Genomic DNA, 24,697 nt, shown 5'->3' on the forward strand with positions numbered 1-24,697 from the left:
GTAGTCTTGCAACTAAACCAAGCTTCCGTTTAAATTTATTTTTCAGAGATCTTATTACTTTAAAATACTGAAGAAATTTCAAATCCTTTCCAGCATAGATATATAATCATGAACATACTCTCACTTTAGCATCTAAGAAATCAGGCTGTTGGGATAGCAGTCTAATACTTCTATCTACATTAATATTATAGTAACACTTTAGAAGTTTATCATTGTTGGCTGAAGATGAGGAATTGAGATATCTTTACCAATGCAACTATGGTAATTTTGAAACTTTTCATTCTTTGTACCAGAAGATGACACCTTAGGAAGTTCAGTACCAATTCATTGACTTATAAACCTTTTAGAATGAGATAATGATATCCTATGTTACATAACACACTTCTGTTTTTAACTTAAGCTATACTCTTCCTGAAATAATCTTTTTACTTTAAGTAAAAGGTCACTTAAATAGGCTTTTAAGTAGAATTGCCTTAGGATGTCTCATGTGTCTTCCTTACAAAATATGTGTGCATCCCTGTGTTTCAGGCTTATTTTGAGACAGAAAAGCAAATGATTATATTTTATTAAATTCTTCCTACTTAAAAAAATTCAAAACTTCTTTTCCTAATTTGATATAAAATATTAGAAATTTTCTTTAATAGTTGTGAATTTTATTTCTTTTTACAAGGTAGATAGTAATCATTCATCTTACCTTGTAGATAGATATCACTCTATTGATGACATTTATTCATAATTTATGTTTTCTTTCTTGATATTTTGTTCAGATGAGTAAAACTTTTAATTAGATGGTGTCTTCAAAAAGTTTAATATAATATGCAGCTTTTACCATTTAAGATTTCTCATGGTATTTTAACAATATAAAAGTTATGAAGGTGAAATTTGGCTTCTTAAAATGTTAATTCTCTGCCCTTGGAAAAAAAAAACCTTCAAATTTCCCTGTTATACCTAATAGTTTTCTACCTTGATATAATGAAGTATGGTTCAAGTTGTGGCTCTCTGTTATGATTCTCTTGCTCTAGTTGCACTTGTGTCTTATAAATAGTTATTTCATTTTTAGATAAGGACATATTTTAGTTGAAGGTTGATTTTAAGTAATATTATTTTTCTTTGTATTTTTAAGGAAGCGCAATAGAAAAGGAGAGAAGAATGGCAAGGGATTAAGACATTTTTCAATGAAGGTTTGTGAGAAGGTACAGAGGAAAGGAACTACTTCATATAATGAAGTAGCAGATGAGTTGGTTGCAGAGTTCAGTGCTGCTGATAACCACATTTTACCAAATGAATCAGTAAGTATGATGTACATAAATTTGTGTTTTCTAAGGGACCTGAGAGTTTCCCTTTGGGAATTTTAAGAGTGTTTTCTTTCAAGGGCTGTCAGGTTAATTATAATCAAGGTTTTTGGACAGATCAATAACCTTGTTAATGTATTGATACTCTTTCAGGTTTACTCTTTTGGGAATTTGGTTTTTCCTTATCAGTGGGCACAGTGAGGGATATGATGAACTATTTTTACTAGTCTACTGCATAAAACAAAGTTGATTTCATCTCCTTTTGAATTTGTTCATCTCCTGCTATGTGTCTTTAAACACCAATTTCGTGAAGCTTTTTTTTTTCTAATGCATAATGTCTTCAGCAGGCTTATGACCAGAAGAATATAAGACGAAGAGTCTATGATGCCTTAAATGTCTTAATGGCCATGAATATTATCTCAAAGGAGAAGAAGGAAATAAAATGGATTGGTCTTCCAACTAACTCAGCTCAAGAATGTCAGAATTTAGAGGTATGAATGATGAAAAACTTATTTTCCCCTAATTAATTTTAACCTGATTCAAGTCTATTTATATATATTTATATATAAATATTTATATATAATATTTAAAAGGATAGAAATCTCTTAGATATTTTTATATTTTTATTGACATTATCTAAACATTTACTAATCATTTCTTATTGACTTTCCTTGCTATGTGAAACAAATTACACAGGCAGCATCCATATCAGGATATTATTTTGTAGAATTTTTTATTCTGAGATGGTGGAGAAGGGTCATCTTTATTTCTTTTTTGTTAACCTACCTTTCCCCATCCACTTATCAATTCAGCTATTTGTCCTTCCATAACTAATTATAATATGTGCAGATATATAATTAAGGAGCTCTGTTATTGGGCAATCAATAATTGTGTGGTTGATTTTCAAATTTTAATTGAAAACATGAATCACTTGAATTTTTTGGAGTTAAAAACCATTTTTGGAAGCGCATAATTGTATCTTTGCCTTTAATATAATCCTTATGTAGATCATCAGAGTCTATATGACTCAGCATTTGAATCTGCCTGTTTGGTTCTTCACTTTACTCTCTCTGTTCAGTATGTTCTTTATAATTCTGGAAGAGACAAAAACCATCCTCATTGCCCCACCCCTACAATCTTTTTAGTTTTTATGAGTAATTATTTCACTTAGTTGGAATCAGTGCCCTCTAGCTGCCAGTAGATATTGGTTTTACTTTTAACAGTGAGCATGCCAAAGCTTCAGCTTTATTCTTGGGAAAATAACGAGAATTTGCTTTGTCGGCTGTTTAACTAGATGAGTTCACATTTGTTAAGGGTAATAGAATCAGGTACAATATGAGATTATGGCTACTGCAAGGCCATTGGTTGTGAAGAGGCATGATATCTTATCTTTAACTTTTAATAGGAATGGATGTTGGATTTTATCAAATGCTTTTTCTGCATCTATTGAGATGATCATATGGTTTTTGTTAATTTGGTTATTAACATGGCCAATTATATTGATAGTTTTCCTCATCTTTAACTTTTAAAGAGGGTTTCCCTTCATTGTTTACATAGCTTTCAGGCTCTGAGTCAGAGAATTGAGCTCAACTGTATGGAGCCAAATCTTTTTTTTTTTAAATTACTTGCTTTTTTTTTTTCCCCCGGTCACACATGCATATTAACTTTTAAAATACATATTTCTTTATAAATCATGTTAGAAGAGAAAAATCAGAACAAAAGGGAAAAACTGAGAGGAAGAAAAACATACATTAGATATATGTTAAATTAAATGCATTATACATTAAATTAAATACATCATTAAAATATTCATTGAATACATTAGAATCTGAATTTTAATGAGGATAGTTGTCCTTCCATTTTAAAGATAATTGTTAATTTTACCAGGAAATTATTACCTCCAATATAATAGGAAAGTGAATCTTTTCCTGTTTTCCCTTTCCATGGAGTTTTATCTACAGAAATAATGTCTCTTTAATGAATATTGCAAGACCCACAGACTAAAAGTCTGACACTTTAGGAGTTTTATGACTCTTGAATAGAAAAGTCAACTTAAAAAAAATAAAATTAATATTTGGCAGATATTTAAAGGCTGAATGAAGGATTGTAGAATATACATTAGAAAGTCTCTGGAGTCAAGAATTTTATTTTTTCCATATAATTGGTGTTAGTTTATAAAAAATTATTATTTTGCTTTGGAATCCTGATATTACATGTTCATCTGTAACTTCTTGAGGGTGATTCTATGAGATGATTTTTGTATGTGTCTTATTTTTAAAGGTAGAGAGGCAGAGAAGACTTGAGAGAATAAAACAAAAGCAGTCTCAGCTTCAAGAACTTATTCTACAGGTAATGCAATATTTCTCTGGAAGGGGGATAACAATTTCTGTTCCCTGTATTTGTTTAATATCTTTCAAAATAACAATATACATATTAGCTTTAAGTAATAACATCTAAGTAATACAATTTTGTATAGAGTGGCAAACTTGGTTTATAGTTCAGTTCTAGTTACTTGCCATATGACCCTGGGCTTAACTCCTTAATTCCTTAACCTCCTTTTTTCACTTTTATAAAAAGAAATAAAATAAAAATACTATCTACAATAGATTGCTAGATTACTCCCACTGTTGTCCCCACATTCTTACCTTCAAACTCCTTCCCTGCTGCAGTGGTCTCCTCCATCACTAAAAAATAATACTCTTACTTGATCCTGCTGTTCCTAATAGTTATCATCCTACTGGTCTCCTCCCCTTCTTGGCTAAAAACTCTGAGAAAGATTTATAAATGTTTTTTAGATCCTTCTATTTATCTCAACTCCCATTCGATTATAAACCCTTTTTATATTTCCTTCTGACACCATCATCTAATTGAAATTTCCTTCTCCAAAGTTGCCATTGATCTCTTAATTTCCAAATTTCCTGGCCTTTTCTTAGTCCCTATCCTTCTTGACCTCTCTGAGGTGTTTGACAATATCAGTTACCTCCTCTAGATGGTTTCCCCTCCTTTGGTTTTCATGATATCTTTCTTGGTTCTTTTTTAGTCTGCTTTGTTTGCTGTTTCTTTTTCCATCCACTATGGGTGCCCTCTGCATTATTTCAGTTTATAATCCCATCTCCTATCTCTATGAAGATGATTCCCAAATCTATATTAACCAAGTCTTAATTGTCTAATGTCTGGTTCCTCCTCATGAACTGCCTTTTGGACATGTGGCATTGAATTTCCTGGAGGCAGCTTGGACTCGCTCTATCCAAAGCATAATCCATTGTCTTTCCCTTCTCATCCCTTCCTATTTTCAGCTTCCCAGCTTGCTAGAGTACAATTATCCTCCTAGTCACACAGCTTGCAACCATAGTGTTAAACTTTACTCCTCACTCAATATAATCAGTGTATTGCCAAATTTTATCCCTTCTTAAAATATCTCTCAATAGACTTCCTATTACACACACACACACACACGCAGGTGTGCAACCCTAGTTCAGGTTCTCATCTCTTCTCACTTGAATCATCAAAGTAGCTGTCCAGCTGCTCTTCTTACTGTTAGATCTCTCTCTATTAAAAAAATAAGTTTGGCACAGAATGAATTATAAAGAACAATTGTGGCTTTACTACATACTTCTCATTGAGCTCCAATAATTCCCTGTTAACTCCAGAATCATATGTAAACTCCTTTGTGTGGAATTGTAGCTCTTCAGAACCTACCTTCTTCCAGCCTTTCCTGTCTTGAACATGTTCGTTTCCTTTACACACTTAGCTCTCCAGCAGCACTGGCCTATTTGAAGTGCATCAAATCTGATATCATCTCCTCTTTCAGGGCTTTTGCATTAACTGTCCCCCCTGTGTTTTGATTACTCTGCTCCCTCAGTAACAACAGTTTGTTGCCCTAGCTTCTTTCAAGACTCCGTTCAGATCTTACCTGCTTCAGAAAAACTGCTAATTCTTTCCCCCAAAAGAACTAATTGTATCATCCTTTTGGTTCCATATTGTCTTATTCATTAAAATGTAAGCTCCAGGGGCAGGTAGGTGGCGCAATAGAGCACCAGCCCTGAAGTCAGAAGAACCTGAGTTTAAATCTGACCTCAGTCAGTCACTTAACACTTCTTAGCTGTGTGACCCTGGGCATGTCACTTAACACCAATTGTCTCTGCCAGGGGGAGCAGGAGGAGAATGTAAGCTGCTTGGGAGGAGGGGCTGTCTTTTCTGCCCTTCTTTGTTTCCTCTTGCAAAAAAATAATGCATGGCAACATTATAAGTACATCATAAATGCTTGTTCAATTGACTTTGACTTACCTCACAGGCTTGTTGTGGAAATAAAAGCCTTTAATGAACTTTAAAACATTGTATAAGTGCAAGGTACTTTTATTCATAATATTAATATGTTAAAATACTGATTATTTTAGTTCTTAATGGATTGTTTGTCAGAAGAGACCTTTTCCTCTCTTTGTCTGCATTTGAAATTTTCACTATTGAGGGAACTACTGTACTTGATGTAAGGAAATTAAAATAAATTATATTTCTTGAAATTTACAAGTTTGTTATGTAATAGAGAAGATTAAATAAGTATGTAAATAACTATAATATGCTATAAGGAGTTTTGATCATGCTATGATGGTGGCTATTCTGTTGAGTGGAGAATTGAGGAAAGCTTTGTAGAAGAGACATTACTTTTGATCTATGCCTTAAAAGTTCACTAAGATCTTATACTAGATATAAAGAATAATAAGTTCATTCAGAAGGAAAAATATTTTAAATCTAGTCTTACAGGCAGGAAATATTGGGTACTATGGATAGTTTGGTTGAACTTTAAGGAAGTAATAGTATAGGGCATCTGGACAGGATGTGAAATTTTTGGATTGGTATGGCTAGAACTGTGCAGTTTCACTTAATAGCAATAACACCTCATCTTTATATAAATGTAATATGATGGCAGACATTTTCTCATTTGATCTTCACGACGACTTTGTAAGTTATCTGTTGCAACATTTTACAGCTGAGATAATAGGCTTAGTAAGGTTGAATTTCTTGACCGTCATAGCAAGGCTAGTAAATTGAGGTGAGAGTTTGAAACCACGGTTTCTTTTGAGTGAGTCCTGTACTCTTTGTAATGGTCAGTGATTTGAAAATTAACCTGTCATTGTTATGAGTTGGGAAAAGATTAGAATCAGGGCAAACTGAAACAAACTATTGGGCTTGTTTAGGAGGAAAGTAATGGATGCCTAAACTTTGGTTCTGACTGTGGGATTGGAGTGCCTACGCATTTGGAAAGGTAGAAGGTATAGGCCCTGACAACTGGTTGAATGCAATAACCAAAGAGAAGTTGAAGGTGACATTGTAAGTAATAGGGAAAAGCATAAAATGAGCTGGTTTTGGGAAACAAGATCTGTTGTGTATAAGCTCACTTTTGGGATAGTGCTGATATACCCAGGAGCAGGTGTCCTTTAGGCCTCTGGAAAATGTAGAATCAGAATGATGGAAAAAGAAGAGTAGGTTAGAAAGGGAGATTTGAATATCTGCCATCATGAAAGTGATACTGAGGTTGTGATCTTCATTGTCAACAATGTGATGTGTTTGTATTAATCGTAGCTTAAGTCTTGCAATGGAGGGAGGTGGTACTCTTCCTGTTTTCTGCCCTTGATAGATAGTTATTATTAATTTAGAATATTGTGTACATTTTTAAGAGTCACAAAAGGATTTTTAACAAATTACTATGCTTCAAAAGAGGGTGAACAGGATGATAAAAGACTTAAAGCCATATACTGTAAAGATATGTTAAAAGAACTTGGAATGTTTATGAGAAGACTTGGGGTGGTGGAGTTATCATTATTATATAATAATTATTATTAAGATATGTCTGTAGGTTTTTGAAGGCTTGTTAAAGGAAGAAACCGAGCATCTGAGCATTGGAAGGAATTTTTATAGATTTTTTTTTTTTAAAACTAGGAAAAGAAAAGAGATAGGGAGATGTAACTGACAGCTGACTTCAAGTGTTTACTGATCCTGAATCAGGGCTCAGACTGGTTTGGGTGGCTTTGGATGGCCAGAGGAGGAGCAGAGAGTGAAATGTGTACAGAAGTAGATTTTAGCTCAGTAAATGGAAGTGTGACATAGTGAATAGAGTGCTGAACTAGGAGGCAAGAACATCTCCCATCTCATATTTTCTCCCCATGATATGGTGTTGATGCTTGCATTTATTTCACAGGCTTGTTGCAAAGCTCAAATGAGATCATAGCTATAAAATAGTCTGCAAAACTTAAGACATTATATGGTTATGGGCAGCTGTTAGAATTAGAACTGGGAGATAGTGCACTCCCTGAACTTTTGTAAGGATAAAGGTGTGGTAAAAGAATGCCTACTCAGACTAGTATACATGGACATGAAGCGTCCTTTCTAAACTCCGAAACTGATTTTAAAAAGAGAAGACAAAGAAGAAATGGGCTTTGAGAGAAAAAAGGAAGTAATTAAGGACCAAGGTTTCGGTAAAAAAAAAAAAAGGGGGGGGGGGAGGAACAAGGGAAAATGGTTAAGGGTGGGGATGAGGTAGGAAGATGGAATCTGGAGAGTAACCTCCTATGAATTTTAATGTTTTCCTTTATATTTTCAGGAAAAAGATGATAAAAGCAAAAAATTAAATTCTGTTTGAAACATTTGTATGCAGAATTGTGATCTGCAGGATGGTTTTCTCCTGCAGTTGTACTTTATCTTTGCATATAACCTTTTAGGTTTGATTTCCTGGTCAGACTATTTTTTCCCCTTAATATATGATCTAATCAATACCAAATAAAAGTTTTTCAATTAACCATCACTTAAGTATCTCACTAAATTCATATTAGGTGAGGTATTAAAAACTAAGATTTGTTCTTATGAAAGTGTTTTGAAGGATAGATTACAAATAGAGAGGCCTTTGAATGTTCAAATTTGTGGATAACATGTTAAGATTCCCCCCCCCCCCCAAATTTTAGAACTCCTGTGATGAAAATCATAGCCACCTAAAAGAATATGGGCCAATTATTCACTCAAGAAAATGCAAACATTGTAAGACTACTTGGTTTCCAGACTATGACATTTAGTTTGATAGTTGCCCATTAAAACTTGTGTATTATTATAGATTTGTGAGCAGACACTGCAAATCGATTCTGAGTGAGGCCCAAGGAGAAGAGTGCAAAAAAAAAAAAAAAAAAGAAAAGTAAATTATAGTGCTTCTTAGTGAGCTGACGTTATCACTTAAAAAAGAATCCCTTCCCCCCCCCCTTTTTTTTTTTTTTTTTTTTTTTTGAGGCAATTGGGGTTAAGTGGCTTGCCCAGGGTCACACAGCTGGGACGTGTTAAGTGTCTGAGACCAGATTTGAACTGAGGTTCTCCTGATTACAGGACTGGTGCTCTATTCACTGCGCCATTTATTTGCCCCAATGAACGCCCATATTTTAAATATCAATAATCCTACTGTTGTCATTGTATGTCTGCAAGTCACAAATGTTATAATCTCCAAAGAAATAAAATTAAATATCCCTTCAAGTGTGAAGGAGGAGCTCACAGTGGTTATAGGCCAGTTACAAAACATAAGAAATACAGAATTACCAAGGATTGTAACAGAATATTTTCAGAGAAATGAACAAAAAAGAAGACGGGACTATTCATGTGTCAAGACTGGGGGATAGTCATTGGATAACTAGCTCTTTTGCTTCTCTCATATCCTTGTCATGTGAGGAAAAAGCTAGAAATAACCCTCCACAATGAGTGGACACTCTATGGTGAATTTATGAAAGGAAAGGAATAAGAATCACACAGGCTACATGTGTCATTGGAGGGATCACTCAAATTAATTAGAAATTAAGATTATAACCTCTGGAAGATGTTAGATTTCACTTATCTGGGATGTTTTTACATATGAGTTTGGTTAGTGTTGTGTGTGGGCCACCTGAATGATTCTAAACTTTTAAATTTTAGAATTTTAGGACCTTGCAATTAGCTAATGTATACAATGAAAAATTTTCCCTTCAATTATGTGCTGGTATAGCTGTGAGTGTGTTGGGATGGGTGAGAGGTAGAGCCCTGGAATGAGCTGTGAAATTAAAAAAATATATCAAAAATTTTTTTCATACACATATTTTATACATAGATTTCAGTTCTAGTTCGGCTCTGAGGCTCTCTAGTTGTGTGCTCTTGGATGAATTGCTTCACTTCTGCCTTTCACCTTCTGCATATATGAAATATGAGGGTTGAACTGTATAGGCTTGAAGATATCTGTCAGCTCTGACCTAGCGTCTTTTACCTCACAGTGATGTTTGTATGAATATTTTTCTAGAGGAAGATAATACATTTCTGGATGAGGTCAAGATAAATTTAGTATCAAAAATTACTAACATGGTGAGTCTATAAGTTGGTATATCTTATTTCAGCAAATTGCCTTCAAGAATTTGGTGCAGAGAAATCGTCAAGTAGAACAGCAAGCCAGCCGACCACCACCTTCTAACTCTGTCATACACCTACCTTTTATCATTGTGAACACCAGCAAGAAGACAGTGATTGACTGCAGTATTTCTAACGACAAGTAGGTTGTTCATGGAAAAGAGAAGTTTTCCATCCGCCTTTTTGCTTCAGCTGTGAGTTTCAAATAAAAAATGAAGAAATCTCATAATTGGTTTTGTTAAAAACAAAATATTCATATACCATCTCCTTCAGTTAATTTTTTTAGTTAGGGATGGGTTTAAGAACCAGACCTGTGATTTTTCTGATAAGAGGGAGTACTGATAGTCAGTGTTTCCTCTGTAGCTTGCCTGGGGTCGCAGAACACAGATGCCTTCGCAGTACCAGGAATTGATTTCGGGTCTTCTTGGCTCCCAAAGTGGCTATATCATTCTAGTTCTATTACTTTTTGTTACTAAATACAATCCAGTGACATTTCCCTGTTTTTATTATTAAAGCATATATTATGCCCTTTTTTTTTTTTTTTTTTTTGCCTATAGGCTAATTATTTCAAAGAAAAATTAACTTGAAAATGCTATAGATATTTAAAATACTAGAGGAAGCATAATATAGTGAACAGTGAGCAGGTTTCCACCTTGGAGGAGCTGTCCAAGTCCAACTTCTTATGTATACTTATTTTGTTATCCTGGGCAAGTCATTTAATCCACTGGGTTTTTTGGGTAACTATGTAAAACTATTACAGGTAGAATAGTTGCTCATTCTCATTGATGTAAGGGAGCTTTTCTCCCCAGGATATCTGAGATCCCTGTTCCAGTAATTTTAAGCATTAAAGAAATAATTCTAGTTTTTTGGGGGGAGGATGGAGTGTTTCATCAAAGCTAAGGGAATAGAAATGATTATCAGTTTTCAGAGATTGTACTGGAGAAGGAGAGAAATCAATTCTGTTAGTTTTAGGGATTAGACATACAGCTTCTACATCTAGTTCCTGGGCAGTAGATTCTTTGCCTCATGGACACTAGACTATTTCTTTTGTTGCTGAATTTCCTTCACTTTCAAGAGCAATGGTCCTCTCAGCCAGGCATGTGTGGTGTGTGCTCATCAACTGGATATCTTCATAATCTTGATTTTTTAATAATTAAATCTTCCCTTTCAGATTTGAGTATCTATTTAATTTTGACAACACATTTGAAATCCACGATGACATAGAAGTATTAAAGCGAATGGGGATGGCTTGTGGGCTAGAATCTGGAAGCTGTTCTGCAGAAGACCTAAAAATGGCAAGAAGTTTGGTACCTAAAGCTCTGGAACCTTATGTGACAGGTCAGTGAGATAGTATTTTAATTGCCAAGTTGCTGTTTACATTTGACAGTGTGCAAAGATATACTTTTAAAAGTTACAACAAACTTTAAAGTTGTTTATCCCTCTTCTATTTGAAAGTGTGTTTCTTTGAAGGATTCCTAATACAAAATACCCATGGATAATAATGAAATGAAAAGACTGGGCATAAAATCAGAAACTAAGAGATGTTGAGAATTGTCAGATTTATTGAGCAGGTAGCACAAATTCAGTTCTCTTACTTAACATCATTTCAAACCCATGTATCCAGTAAAATGTAACATGTTTCTCTGATGACTGGTTGAGTATATTAGCATATGGTAGCTTGAAGAGAGAAAAATTATGATTGAAAATCCTTTTCTGAGAAGTTTGACCTGTTGTCCTTGGAAGTGTGTTTTGAATGTGTTCTTTTACAATATAGATTGGAGAATCCTGATAGAATCATGAAGAATGTTTCTTTCCCTATCACATCAGATAATTTAAAAGCCCCAAATTTAGAAAACTTGGCTGTTTTCAGCTGAAGATAAGTGAAAGAACCTGGCACAGAAAATTCTTACAAAGAAATAGCTTCTGAAGACATTAGCCAGTCTAATGTCCTGGACTCTTTTTCTACCCTTCCTATTCTTGTCCTCCCCAGCTAATTTTGTGTCAACATCCTAGTGGAAATGCTAGTCTAGGGGTGCTTGAAGTCTTTCAATCAGGACAGCCTGAGTCTGGAGAAGTTGGAAAGGAAATGATCATGAAGGGGATTGCAGAGTTTGGGAGAGAAAATATAGGGAAGAAACCATAAATTCTATGCTGAAGAAAATTGATTAATATAGCATAGGGAAAAAAAAGAAAAAAGGTGTCAGGAGAAAGCATAAGAAGGGGGGGGGTATAAGAAGATACATTTCAGAGGCTTCCCAGAGTCATTCTGTGGGACCTTTTTCCCACTCCACATCTCTTAACACCTTCACAAGCTTCTATGGTGAGAGGGATTTCATTTTTCATAAAGAATGATGTAACACAGAAAAGTAAGACTGGTAAAGGTGGATAATGGATAGTGGACACTAAGTTTCCTTGTATCGGTATCCCCTTTATCCTCAGGGAGCTGATTTGAAAGGATTGTCAGGGCTGAGGGAAAGGACATAAGAACATTAGGCCTAATGAGAGGAGATGATTAATGACTAACACATTTCTAGCAAGAATACCATAAAAACGTCAGCAAAGTCATTGTTTAAGAGCTAATTGAGGAGGAGAAATGTGAAAATGTTTGAAGAAAAGAAAAGTGAATGAGTACTTTATTAAAAAAAATTGATTTCAGTCATTTGAGGAATGTGAAAAGAGCTCAACAAATTCTGCATGACCCTTTTTAAATAACTGAAGCGACTTCAAGAATGCCTAGAATGGCTCAGAAGAGCAACTTAACAATTAGTTTATGTATAAAAGAATTAAAAGCAGAAAAACTAAGTTGACAATTAGAACATAAAAATAAAGCTCCAACAGGAAAAAATGATGAATTAGAATTTTAAAAAGAAAAATAATTATACTGGAAAGGAGAGCTCTGCAAAACAACTTGAAAATAGGTTCTGTTGGATTTTAAAAATAAAAAAATGACATGTTGAGAGGAAGAAAGCAGAAAGAATATTAATAGTGACAATTCAAGGAATAAAACGCAGGAAAAATTAGAAGAGAAAAAAATTCTATATAGTTGGTAAGATAATACAAAGAAATTTGTTCAGCACTGATGAGGAGAAGGAGAGGAGAATTTTTCAGTTCTTTCCTCTGCCTTTGGAGAGTTATCATTGAGGGACAAAATACAGAGGGAAAAAATGGGATTTAGGTATAGCCAGCAAAAAGAAAATATATGGCATCATCATGAGGTGATCCCAAGGAGATAGGCTGAAGGGAGCAGAAAAGGATCTTGGAGTGAATTGTGCTGTGGAGAACTTGGATACTTCAGAAAATATCTTCTGAAGGGGCTGAGTCAAGATGGCAGAGAGCAGACAGGACTTTACCTGAGCTCTTCCTGGCTTCCCTCAGAATCAGTACCAGATCAAGCCTCTCAATTGATTTTGGAGTGACAACTCACAAATTTTTGGAGTGTAACAAATTTCCAGCAGAAAATATCTTGGAAGGACTTCAGGAAAGGTCTGCCTCAGTTGGGAGCAGGGGACATAATCCAGCTCAGGGAGGCCCCACGTGAAGAATCTAGTGGAAAGCTCTTAGCCAAAATAGAGTAGCATTCATTACTGTGTTCTGGTTCAGAAGCCAGTGGATCAGCAGACTACAAAACACAGCTACATAAAGCAAATAGTGAACTGATTAACCCCAGAATAACAGGCAGGAATAGTCCTTGGTTAACCAACTTGGGGAGAAATCCTGTAGCATCACTAGCCCCAAGGCATTGTAAAATGAGCAAAAAAGCAAAAAAAGAGTTCTGACTATAGATAGCTATTATGGGAAGAATCAACTTAAAACCCTGAGAACACTAAAGGCAAAATGCCCCCCAGATGAAGACTCAAAGGGAGATATGAATTAGTCTTCTACTCAAAAGGCTCTCTTAGGAAAATTTAAAAAAGATCTTAAATGAGAGAAGAAAAGTGGGAAAAGGAAATGAAAGTTTGGAAAAGGAAACAGGAAACACTGAGGAAAACAACTCTTTAGAAAATATATTTGGCGAAATGGAAAAAAATATACTGAAGAAGACCGCATCTTAAAGATTAGATTTGGTGAAATGGAAAAAAGAAAATAACTCCTTCAAAAATCAAATTTATGAAATAGAAAAAAAAAAAAATCTAATGAATGAACAAAACGCTTGTAAAAGTTCAGTTGGCCAAATGCAAAAGGTGGTTAAAAAAAAGCTAACTGAAGAAAATAATTCTCTAAAAATTAGAATTGGACAAATGGAAATAAATGATTCAATGAGACTTCAAGAATCAAACAAAACCAAATAAAAAAGAAAGAAAGGAAAGAAAGAAAGAAGAACATGTAAAAAATCTTATTGAAAAAACAACTGACCCAGAAAATAGATCCATGGGAGACGATCTAAGAATTACTGGACCACCTGAAAACCAGGATTAAAAAAAAAGAGCCTGGACAACATCTTTCAAGAAATTATCAAGGAAAATTGCCCTGATATCCTAGAACTAAAAGGGTAAAATAGCCATTGAAAGAATCTTAACAATCACCTCCTGAAAGAGATCCTCAAAGGAGGAAAACTCCAAGGAATATTGTAGTTAAATTCCAGAATGATCAGTTCAAAGAGAAAATACTGCAGGCAGCCAAAAAGAAACAATTCAGATATCGAGGAGCCACTGTCAGGATTACCCAGGATCTAGCAGCTTCTACTTTAAAGGATCAAAGGGCCTAGAATATGATATTCCAGAGGATAAAGGAGCTTGGACTGCAGCTAAGAATCAACTACTCAGCAAAACTGGGGAAAAGATGGACACCCAATGAAATAGATGATTTTCAATTATTTTTTATGAAAAGACTAGAACTGAACAGAAAATTTTATCTTCAAATAGAGAACTTAAGCATAAGAAGGTAAAAAAGGGAAGGGGGAAAAACTTTTTTAAAAGATTAAAATATTTGGTGCAGTAGATAGAGCACCAGCCCTGAAGTAAGGAAGACCTAAGTTCAAATCTGGCCCCAGACACTTCCTAGTTGTGTGACCCTAGGCAAGTCACTTAATTCCAATTGCCTTAGCTTTAAAAAAAAAAGATTAAAATGTTTAAATCCCTACATTGGGAGATAATGTATTACTCTTAACAACTGTATCTTTATTAGAGGTATACTTAGAGGGTGTAAGTTGACTTTAATGTGATGATATAAAAAAGAAACTAGAGTTAGAAAAGGGATTGAATTGGAAGGAGGAAAGGGGAGATAAAATGAGGTAAATTATAAATAGCACCATATGAAGAGGCAAAAAAGAATTATAGTTGAGAGAAAAAAAGGGAAGGAATGAGCATTGTTTGAGAAAATATCTTCTATAAGACAGAGAGATGCATTTCAGTACTTCTTTCTACTGTTAAAGAGAAGATTTTTGAATATTCTGGAAAGATAGACTTGAGAGGAGCTAGAACTGCACTGCATAAATTTAAAAAAGAGAAATAATTAGGAAAAACAACAAAAGTTAGGATGAATCCTGCTTCCAAACCCCTCATGATTACTGAGTACTTTACTGAGGATGTATATGTATACATTTGTATATGAACATTAAGCAGTTAGTGGAGGATAACACAATTTTAATAATTTGAGGACTACACAAAATGGATAAGAAAATAAAACCCAAACAATTTGTCTCTTACAAGAAATTAATGGAGAAATTAAATGGAGAAAAAAAAATAATAGTATAGAACAAAGCTGTTATACTTCAGCTGTTAAGAAAAAAGAGAGTCCTTGGGGAGCTCCTCCAGGCTGTTAGATGATACAGTAGATAGAGCTCCTGCACTGAAGTTAGGAGGATCTGAATTCAAATCCAACCTCAGATCCTTAATACTTCCTAGCTGTGTGACCCTGGGCAAATCACTTAACCCTAATTGCTTCACCCCAAAAAAAATTAATAAAAAAAAGGGAGTCCAAGTTCTGCTCTCAGATGGACAGAGAGACTTTAATGCTTAAAGGTATCAAAGATGTTTTGGGATATTGTCAATATTTTACTTACACACACACAAAACACATACACACACACACACACACAATACATACATACATACGTACATGAAATGATTTAGCAATTAAATTCTTAAAAGAGGAATTAAGTAAATTGTAAAAAGACAGTGAGAGTAACAATCATTTAGTATACCTTTAAGAGTGAAAAGGATAAGGTTACCTGACCATTGTTAAATAACATACATGTATTTCAGTATGTACAAGACAACTTTATAAAGTTGATCATATGCTAGAATAGAGATCATACATGACCTTGCTTTAGAATAAGATGTCACTAATCCTTAATTTTATATCTATACATATCAGCTCCATAGGTTTGTTTTTTTTTCTCTTAATCTTGAAAAAAATTTCTTTACAACATTATCCCTTGCACTCACTTCTGTTCCAGCTTTTCCCCTCCCTCCCTCCACCCCCTCCCCCAGATGGCACGCAGTCCTGTACATGTTAAATATGTCACAGTATACCCTAGATACAATATATGTGTGCAGAACCACAGTTCTTATTGCACAGGAAGAATTGGATTAAGAAAATAAAAATAACCTAGGAAGAAAAACAAAAATGCAAATAGTTTACATTCATTTCCCAGTATTCTTTCTTTGGGTGTAGCTGCTTCTGTCCACCATTGATCAATTGAAACCAAGTTAGATCTTCTCTTTGTCAAAGAAATCCACTTCCATCAGAATACATCCTCATACAGTATCGTTGTTGAAGTGTATAATGATCTCCTGGTTCTGCTCATTTCACTTAGTATCAATTCATATAAGTCTCTCCAAGCCTCTCTGTATTCATTTTGCTGGTCATTTTTTACAGAACAATAATATTCCATAACATTCATATACCACAATTTACCCAACCATTCTCCAATTGATGGGCATCCATTCATTTTCCAGTTTTTAGCCACTACAAACAGGGCTGCCACAAACATTTTGGCACATACAGGTCCCTTTCCCTTCTTTAGTATCTCTTTAGGGTATAAACCCAGTAGTAGCACTGCTGGATCAAAGGGTATGCACAGTTTGATAACTTTTTGGGCATAATTCCAGATTGCTCTCCTGAATGGTTGGATTCGTTCACAACTCCTAATTCTTAATGTTTTGCCAAAAGCGGGGAGAAATCTGAGACAAATGTATTTATAATTGAACGTTTTCAGACATTTAAAGAGTTGGTACTTATGCACCAAAAGCATTCTTTAAAATAAAAGCAAGAAAGTGCATCACTAAATTTAAAAAAAAAAAATTTCTTTTTTTACCATATATATCACCTACATTGTCCATTTTGTGTCCCTAACTCCAACTCTCAGCAGAGACCATCTCTTAAGAAGAAAAATAGTTCAGCAAAAATGAACCTACATATTGGAAAGTCTGTTATGATCAATGCTTCACATCCTTGAAAACTTCTGCCACCCCCAACTTCTGCAAAGGAGGGCAAGGAGAGATTTCGTATTTTATAACTTCTTAGAATCCTAACTTGATCATTATAATTTTACATCATTCAGTCTTAGCCATTTGCTGTTTTGTTCTTTTCATTTATTTTGTTATAATTAGAGACAGAAATGGTACTGATAGCCAAAGAACAAAAAAAAGTAGAAGATAACTATAAATTAGTCTTGTGAATGTAAAGTTTTAAATAAAATCATAAAAAAATAATTCAGTATGACCAAGCTGGGTTTATACCTGCAATGCGTAGTTGGTTTAATGTGAAGAAAATATAATATTGTTGATGATTTAAACCACAGATGCAAGAAAAAAACATGATTTTTCCATGGCTGCAGAAAATTTTGACTGAATATTGCACTTATTTAGAATTCTAGGTTAGCTATAGTTGTGAGAGAACAAAATGAAATGTACAAAGAAGAGGCAAAACTGCTGACAGCATGATGATATGATTAGAAAATTCTAAAGAATCAAGAGAGATTGATAAGATTAATAGATGCAATAATAATAAATAGTAAATAGAAAATAAATCCATAATAATCATCAGCATTTTTACATACAATGCTAACAAAAACTAGGAAGAAATGATGATGAGAAATTTCACTGAAAATAAATGTAAAATACACTATATATGTAGGCATTAATCTATCAAGAATCATATAAGATTTACATAATTAGAACAGTATTATATAATGCAAACAGGTTTTACTGTCAGGAGACTTGGGTTCAGATTTTGCGTCTTACTTATGAAACTTGAAAAACTACCTAACTTCCTCCGGCTTGTCATTTTCTTCATGAGGAAAATGGATTAGTTAGCTTCTGAAGTTCCCCGTGTGTTCTAAATGCTTCAAAAATAATGAGAGACAAAGAGATTTTAAAGAAGGTAAAGGGACCTGTATGTGCACGAATGTTTGTGGCAGCCCTCTTTGTAGTGGCCAGAAACTGGAAACTGAGTAGATGCCCATCAATTGGAGAATGGCTGAATAAATTGTGGTTTATGAATATTATGAAATATTATTGTTCTGTAAGACATGACCAGCAGGATGATTTCAGAAAGGCCTGGAGAGACTTACACGAACTGATGCTGAGTGAAATGAGCAGGACCAGGAGATCATTATATACTTCAACAACAATACTATATGATGATTAATTATGATGGATGTGGCCCTCTTCAACAAGGTGACAACCAAATCAATTCCAATAGAGTAGTAATGAATTGAACCAGCTATACCCAACGAAAGAACTCCGGGAGATAACTATGAACCACTATATAGAATTCCCAGTCCTTCTGTATTTGTCCACCTGCATTTTTGATTTCCTTTACAGGCTAATTGTACACTATTTCAAAGTCCCATTCTTTTTGCACAGCAAAATAACTGTATGGACATGTATACATATATTGTCTTTAACTTATGCTTTAACATATTTTACATATATTGGTCAATCTGCCATCTTGGGGAGAGGGTGGGAGGAAGGAGGGGAAAAATTGCAACAAAAGATTTTGTAATTATCAATGCTGAAAAATTACCCATGCATATATCTTGTAAATAAAAAAGCTATAAATAAAAGAAAGAAAGAAATAATGGGAGACTAACAAAAATGAAGATAGATTTCATTGCCCAAGCCTGGGCTACGTAATGATAAGAATGACAATTTCCTGAATTAATTTGCAGATTTATTGCTTTACCATGCTTTATAAAGGAGTTATTTTCTTGGAACTAGACCAAAAAAATGATAAAATTCATTTGATAAAACACAGTTCTGGAATCTTAAGGGAAATAACAAGAAAAGACACAAATGAAATAAATATTGTGTTGCCACGCCATGATCTTTGATGTTATAAGATAGTAATAATCAAATCTATTTGGTTAAAAAAAAAAAACCAGATAAATGCATCAGTGGAACAGACTAGATAAGCAAAAAAAAAAAAAAAATGGTATGACCTGAAATATATATATATATATATATATATATATATATATGTGTGTGTGTGTGTGTGTGTGTGTGTGTATATCATATGATTAAGAAGAAAGAAGGAAATGAAATAAGGTTGGGAAGGAATTAAGCAGGGCTTAGAGGAGAAGTATATGTATGTGATAATCATGAGTATGAAATTAAAAAGCATTTGCATAATGAAAAGAACTTCTGGTGTAATTAGAAGAAAAATAATAGAGTGAGCAAAATATTTGCTTTAGATATCATTGATTCAAATCTGATACTCCACATATACAGGAAATTATACCAAGTGGCATTCCCCAATTAATGATCAAATTATTTGAACAGTTGGCAAAAGAATTGCAGGCTCTAAATGACAATTAAAAAATATAATCCGTATGCCCAAAGTGCTATCAAAGTGTGCATACCTTTTGATCCAGCTTGTATCCCAAAGAGGTCATAAAGAAGGAGAAAGGACCCACATGTGCAAAAATGTTTGTAGCAGCCCTTTTTGTAGTGGCAAGAAATTGGAAACTGAATGGATGCCTTTTGATTGGGGAATGGCTGAATAAATTATGGCGTATGAATGTTATAGAATATTATTGTTCTATAAGAAACAATCAGCAGGATGATTAGAGAAGCTTGGAGAGGCTTAACATGAACTGATGTTAAGCAAAATGAGCAGAACCAAGAGATCATTATACATGGCAAGAAGAAGATTATATGATGATCAATTCTGATGGATGTGGCTCTCTTCAACAATGAGATGATTCACACTAATTCCAATTGTTCAGTGATGAAGAGAGCCATCTACACCCAGAGAGAATACTATGGGAACTGAGTGTGGACTACAACATAGTATTTTCACTTTTTTGTTGTTGCTTGCTTGTATTTTGTTTTCTTTTTAATTTTTTTTTTCTTTTTGATCTGATTTTTCTTGTGCACCATGATAATTGTGGAAATAAGTAAAGAAGAATTACACATATTTAGCATATAGGGTTACTTGCCATCTGGGGAGCGGTTGGAGAGAAGGGAGGGAACAAAATTTGAGAGCACAAGGTTTTGCAAAGGTGAATGTTAAAAATTATGCATATGTTTTGAAAATAAAAAGCTTTAATAAAAAAAGAAAATGTTCCAAATTATTAGTTATAATAATAAAGTTTAAAAGTTTGAGTCTTTGTCTTCCACTAAGTAGATGGGCAAAGATGAGAATATTATTGGAGAGGCTTTTGCAGCTCTTGCACACTTGTGAAATGAGCTAACCATTCTCACTCTTAATTTGTAATCCTGTCAATAAAGTATCTAAATGTCCACTGAGTAATGGCATATGCCCCAAGGAGATCAAAGACAAAAACAGTTGTCAAGTAAATATTTGATAAATATACCAGAGTATCCCTAAATAGCAACATTTATGGTAGCAAATACCTATAAACACCAATGAATACTCAACTGGGGAATTGCTGAAAATATGGTAAATGAATATAATGAAATATTTTACATATAAATTAATATGAGGAATTAAAAGAAATGTGGGGATGTTTAACAAACCTGTATTGGATAAAATAGCAGAATGAAGAAGAGTATACACAGTGACTGTGGCAGTGTAAATGAACAGATCACTTGAAAAAAGTTGAATTCAAATCAGTGAAAGGTCCCAAAGAAGAGAGATAATGAAATATACTTCTTACCTCATGGCAGAGAAGTCAGTGTTGGTCAAGATATAATAGAATATACAGGGTCTTCATATGGAATGTTTTTAATTCATTGGGTTTTTTGTTCATTTGTGAGATTTTAGTCTAAGAGAAAAGAGTGAGAAATGATTGATATGGAGGCAAACTTATCAATAAAACATTTTTTTAAAGGCATCAATTGGCAAAGAATATGAGAATTAGTTTATTGCTTACCATTGAACAGAAGTTAACCACATCATCTTAGAGAAAGCAAAATATATTTTCCAAATAGTGAAATACTATTGTTCCTTTCTCTTTGACTTCCTGGCTTATTTATATTTTTGCTGCAGTGTGGTTATTTTAATCCAACTTTCTTCTCTTCTGTTCTTGGTAGATATTAGGAACAATTGTTGATCATCATTCATATAATTCCTTACATCTGTGGAGTGTCTCTCATTAAGCTTCCACATCTTAGCCTTTTCTTTTCTTTTTTTTTTTTCTTTTCTTTCTTTTTTTTTTTTTTAATGTGTGAATAATCTGTTTCCTTTGCCTTTGCACATTTCTTGTCTATTTGATTTTTTTTCTTTAAATTATTAAGTGACTTATTTTCTTTCTATTTTTCAGAAATGGCTCAGGGATCAATCAGCAGTGTATATGTCACATCATCATCAGGTTCAACTTCAAGTGGCACAAGGTTTTCTGCCAGGTGAAACCACTTTATAAAATTAATACAAAAGAACATAACTTTAAAAAACACTTTCATTTTTTATTTTCAACATGTTTGGGTACTTTTAAGTGCAAAATTGACATACTAGTTAAACAGGAGTAATTTATCCAGCTGTGCTACATCAACAAATTAGATTCCAATTAGATAATATGGTTATCATATAACTTGCCTATGTTACTTATATTACTTTCTTATATTATTTATATTACTTTCTTTTCCTAAAAAATTTCCCTTAAGTTGGGTTCTCTCAGGCTGGTCTCTTAAGGAATTTAGGACTTTACTTGTTGTGATAATAGTTATTCACATTTATGCAGCATTTTATGGGTTACCATGGCCAAAAAATTCATCACCAAAGTGGTTAAAAATGGTGATTTGCTATTTTCTACTTAACTGGTCCTTGGACTATCTATTACTTGGTCTGTAATAGAGCTATTTTAAAGCTTATTAATTTACATATAATGCTTTCAAGAAATTGGGATTATCTCCACACCATGACAAATACATCTGAGAAGAATTTGAGGGAAGATATTCTTACTTCATGTGAAAACAGAAGAAAGAAGGGAATTTCACCCTAAGTGGAAAGATGCCTCATGTGCCTACAAAAAGCAGTTGAAGAAATGGGCTTGATCATACAAAGGAAGTAAGAAACATTACCATGTGTGGAATATCATGAATTACAGTATTAATAAATATTTACCAAATAAGATCACCACAGAATTACAACTTATATATATTTACACCCACACACATGCATGCACACATACCCAGAACTCAGATTTGTTAAGAATGGAGAAGATACCACCTAATTAAATCAACATATTCTCTGACTTAAGTGCAAAAGTAAGAAAGGTGAGGATGCAGAAAAATGCATGGAGAAACATAATTCAGTAAAAAGGAATGAGAAACACTAAAGACTTAAACTGGAGGAAGCTAGATGGTGCAGTGGATCGAGTGCTGGCCCTGAAGTCAGGAGGACCCGAGTTCAAATCCGGTCTCAGATACTTAATGCTTTCTAGCTTTATGACCTTGGGCAAGTCATTTAACCTCAGTTGCCTCAAGAGAAAATAAAAGACTTAAACTGACGTTTCATACTTTTATCGTTACCACTTTATTTGAGAAATGATTGGATATTGTTAGACAGTACCAAATAACTAAAAAATCCTAAAAAATTTAAATTCCTAAAAAAATTAAATCAGGGATAGTTTAGCAGAAAAGAAGACTTGTTTTTGATGTTGAAGTTATCCATGCCTGAAGATCTAGACCATTGACTTGTGACTATTAAACTTGGAGTAAGTATAAAAACCAAGAAGAAGAAATAATAGTGAGAAAAAATATATACTATGAAATTGAAACAACTGAATCCTGGTAATCAAAAATTATTAAAGTGACATAAAATAGAAATGAATAAATACTGAGTATAATAAAAAATAAATCAATGAGACCAGAATGTCAAAAACTACTAAGTTATATGCTAATTCATTTATATACATCTTTGTGATAGTCATCTAACATGATTGAAGAACATCTCAATGGAGGTTTTAATTGGCAACAAATGGGCTTTTATAGTTAACCATTCAGTGGTGGAACCATTTTACAATTGACTCAAAAATGTAGAGAATATAAGATTGTGTTTATTATTAATTACACTTTTGCTTGGCTTCTTTGCACATCTCTCCTTTTTTCACTCCCAAAAAACATTTTAGTACCTGGCACACAGTAGGCACTCAGTACACTCTTGGGTTTGATTTTGTTATAACAAAATACCATTATATGGGCCCTTCTTTGACATGATATATACTATCTGTTTATTAAAATCATCCCAGATTCCCTAAAAAATATAATAAAAGTAGTTTCCTTGCTGATATCATTTGAAGCATAAACTAGGAAAGTTTAAGGTGATATATGAGATTCAGCACAAAGTAAAAACTGAAGTGGAATTCCCTCTGGATGATGTCTCTTACATGTTCCTTTTGATGGTTGGCATTGTGTTGATTACATCAAACTCTAAAGTACTGCTTCCTAGAAAAAATATGTAATTAGAAGAATTTGGGTTGACTGTCTCCATAGGAAAAATCTATGGGTGAAGAATGTCCATTGGCCCAGATTAAAATTTGTATTTGGATGAGCTCTCTAGAAAGTTAGGTATATATGTGGCAGATCTTACAGATGTGTATGTTAAGCCCTTTTTAGAATGCGGGGAGGAAATTGGACAATAATTAGAGTTCTTGTAATTGCCCCAAAGCCTCATCTTTTTAATACTGCTAGCAGTAATGCTTGGAACATGAAAGGTTCTAAATAATGTCACAAAGAAAAATCACAAGAGGCTAGGCATTTCAGATTTTTGCTACTATCTCCCCTCAGACAATCCCTTATGGGGGCAAACCAGGACCTTGAACCCAAGAACCCCCAGAATGGCAATGGTCCTCCCCATCCATTTTCCTGCATATTTCCCAGCCCACAGTCTCTAATTCTAGTCCAGCCTCGTCAACCATGATCTAGGAAATCAATCCTTGTAGAGATATGAACTAATGACTATTTCTGTAGTGGCCTTATCTTATCAAGAGTCCATAGCTACTGAAGACTCGGCAATGAAGTTCTTACCATCAGTCTATGGCACTATCAGTTGGTTCAGTTCATCATAAGAAATGTCATTTTTACCATGAAAATGACATTAAAGAAATTGTCCCACCAAATCTGCTTTGCCACCGCACCCTAACCTGTTCCCCTGATCTGCAGCTAAAACTTGCTAAAATATATGTATATGATATCTTAATAAAATATGTTTCTTGAGAGCAGGGACTATCTTGCTTTTCTGTTTGTATTCCTGGGGATTTGCACACAGGAATGATTTTTAAAACTAATTTTTAGAATTATTCCTGGAATGATTCCTGGAATCACAGGAATGAGTGATTTTGATTCATTTCATTCATCTGTATCTAATTCTTTAGAGATGGATGTTCCATACATCCATCATTATTTAAAAAATATTTGTGTTTAAATGATAGATCTTTGCACCAGGAAAGGGCTTGCATCCCACAAGCCTTGTGCAATTTCACAAATGCAATCTAAACTCCTTTCTTTTTTACCTAGAAAAATCTAGCCCCTATGAATGTGGGTTTGACCCCCTAGGCTCTGCCTGACTCCCATTCTCAATAAAATTCTTCCTAATTGCTATTATATTTCTCCTATTCGACCTAGAAATTGCCCTCCTTTTACTACTACCCTGAG

The 24,697-nt window shown here is 34.0% G+C and overlaps 1 protein-coding gene across 2 annotated transcripts in view; it reads left to right on the forward strand.

Moving 5' to 3' along the window:
* The window catches only part of TFDP1 (transcription factor Dp-1), a 132,575-nt gene that overhangs the window by 102,557 nt on the left and 5,321 nt on the right, over positions 1 to 24,697 (forward strand). Inside the window, exons 6-11 of one of the 2 annotated variants that reach the window (XM_023500469.2) lie at positions 1,124 to 1,289; positions 1,637 to 1,783; positions 3,573 to 3,641; positions 9,686 to 9,837; positions 10,867 to 11,033; positions 21,367 to 21,448. In XM_023500469.2, coding sequence (XP_023356237.1) covers positions 1,124 to 1,289; positions 1,637 to 1,783; positions 3,573 to 3,641; positions 9,686 to 9,837; positions 10,867 to 11,033; positions 21,367 to 21,448 — 783 coding nt within the window. The remainder of the gene's footprint in view (positions 1 to 1,123; positions 1,290 to 1,636; positions 1,784 to 3,572; positions 3,642 to 9,685; positions 9,838 to 10,866; positions 11,034 to 21,366; positions 21,449 to 24,697) is intronic. The other variant, XM_012546202.3, reaches the window with a different exon arrangement.

The sequence above is a fragment of the Sarcophilus harrisii genome, chromosome 3 (assembly GCF_902635505.1).
Source record: "Sarcophilus harrisii chromosome 3, mSarHar1.11, whole genome shotgun sequence".
NCBI classification, from domain to species: domain Eukaryota; kingdom Metazoa; phylum Chordata; class Mammalia; order Dasyuromorphia; family Dasyuridae; genus Sarcophilus; species Sarcophilus harrisii.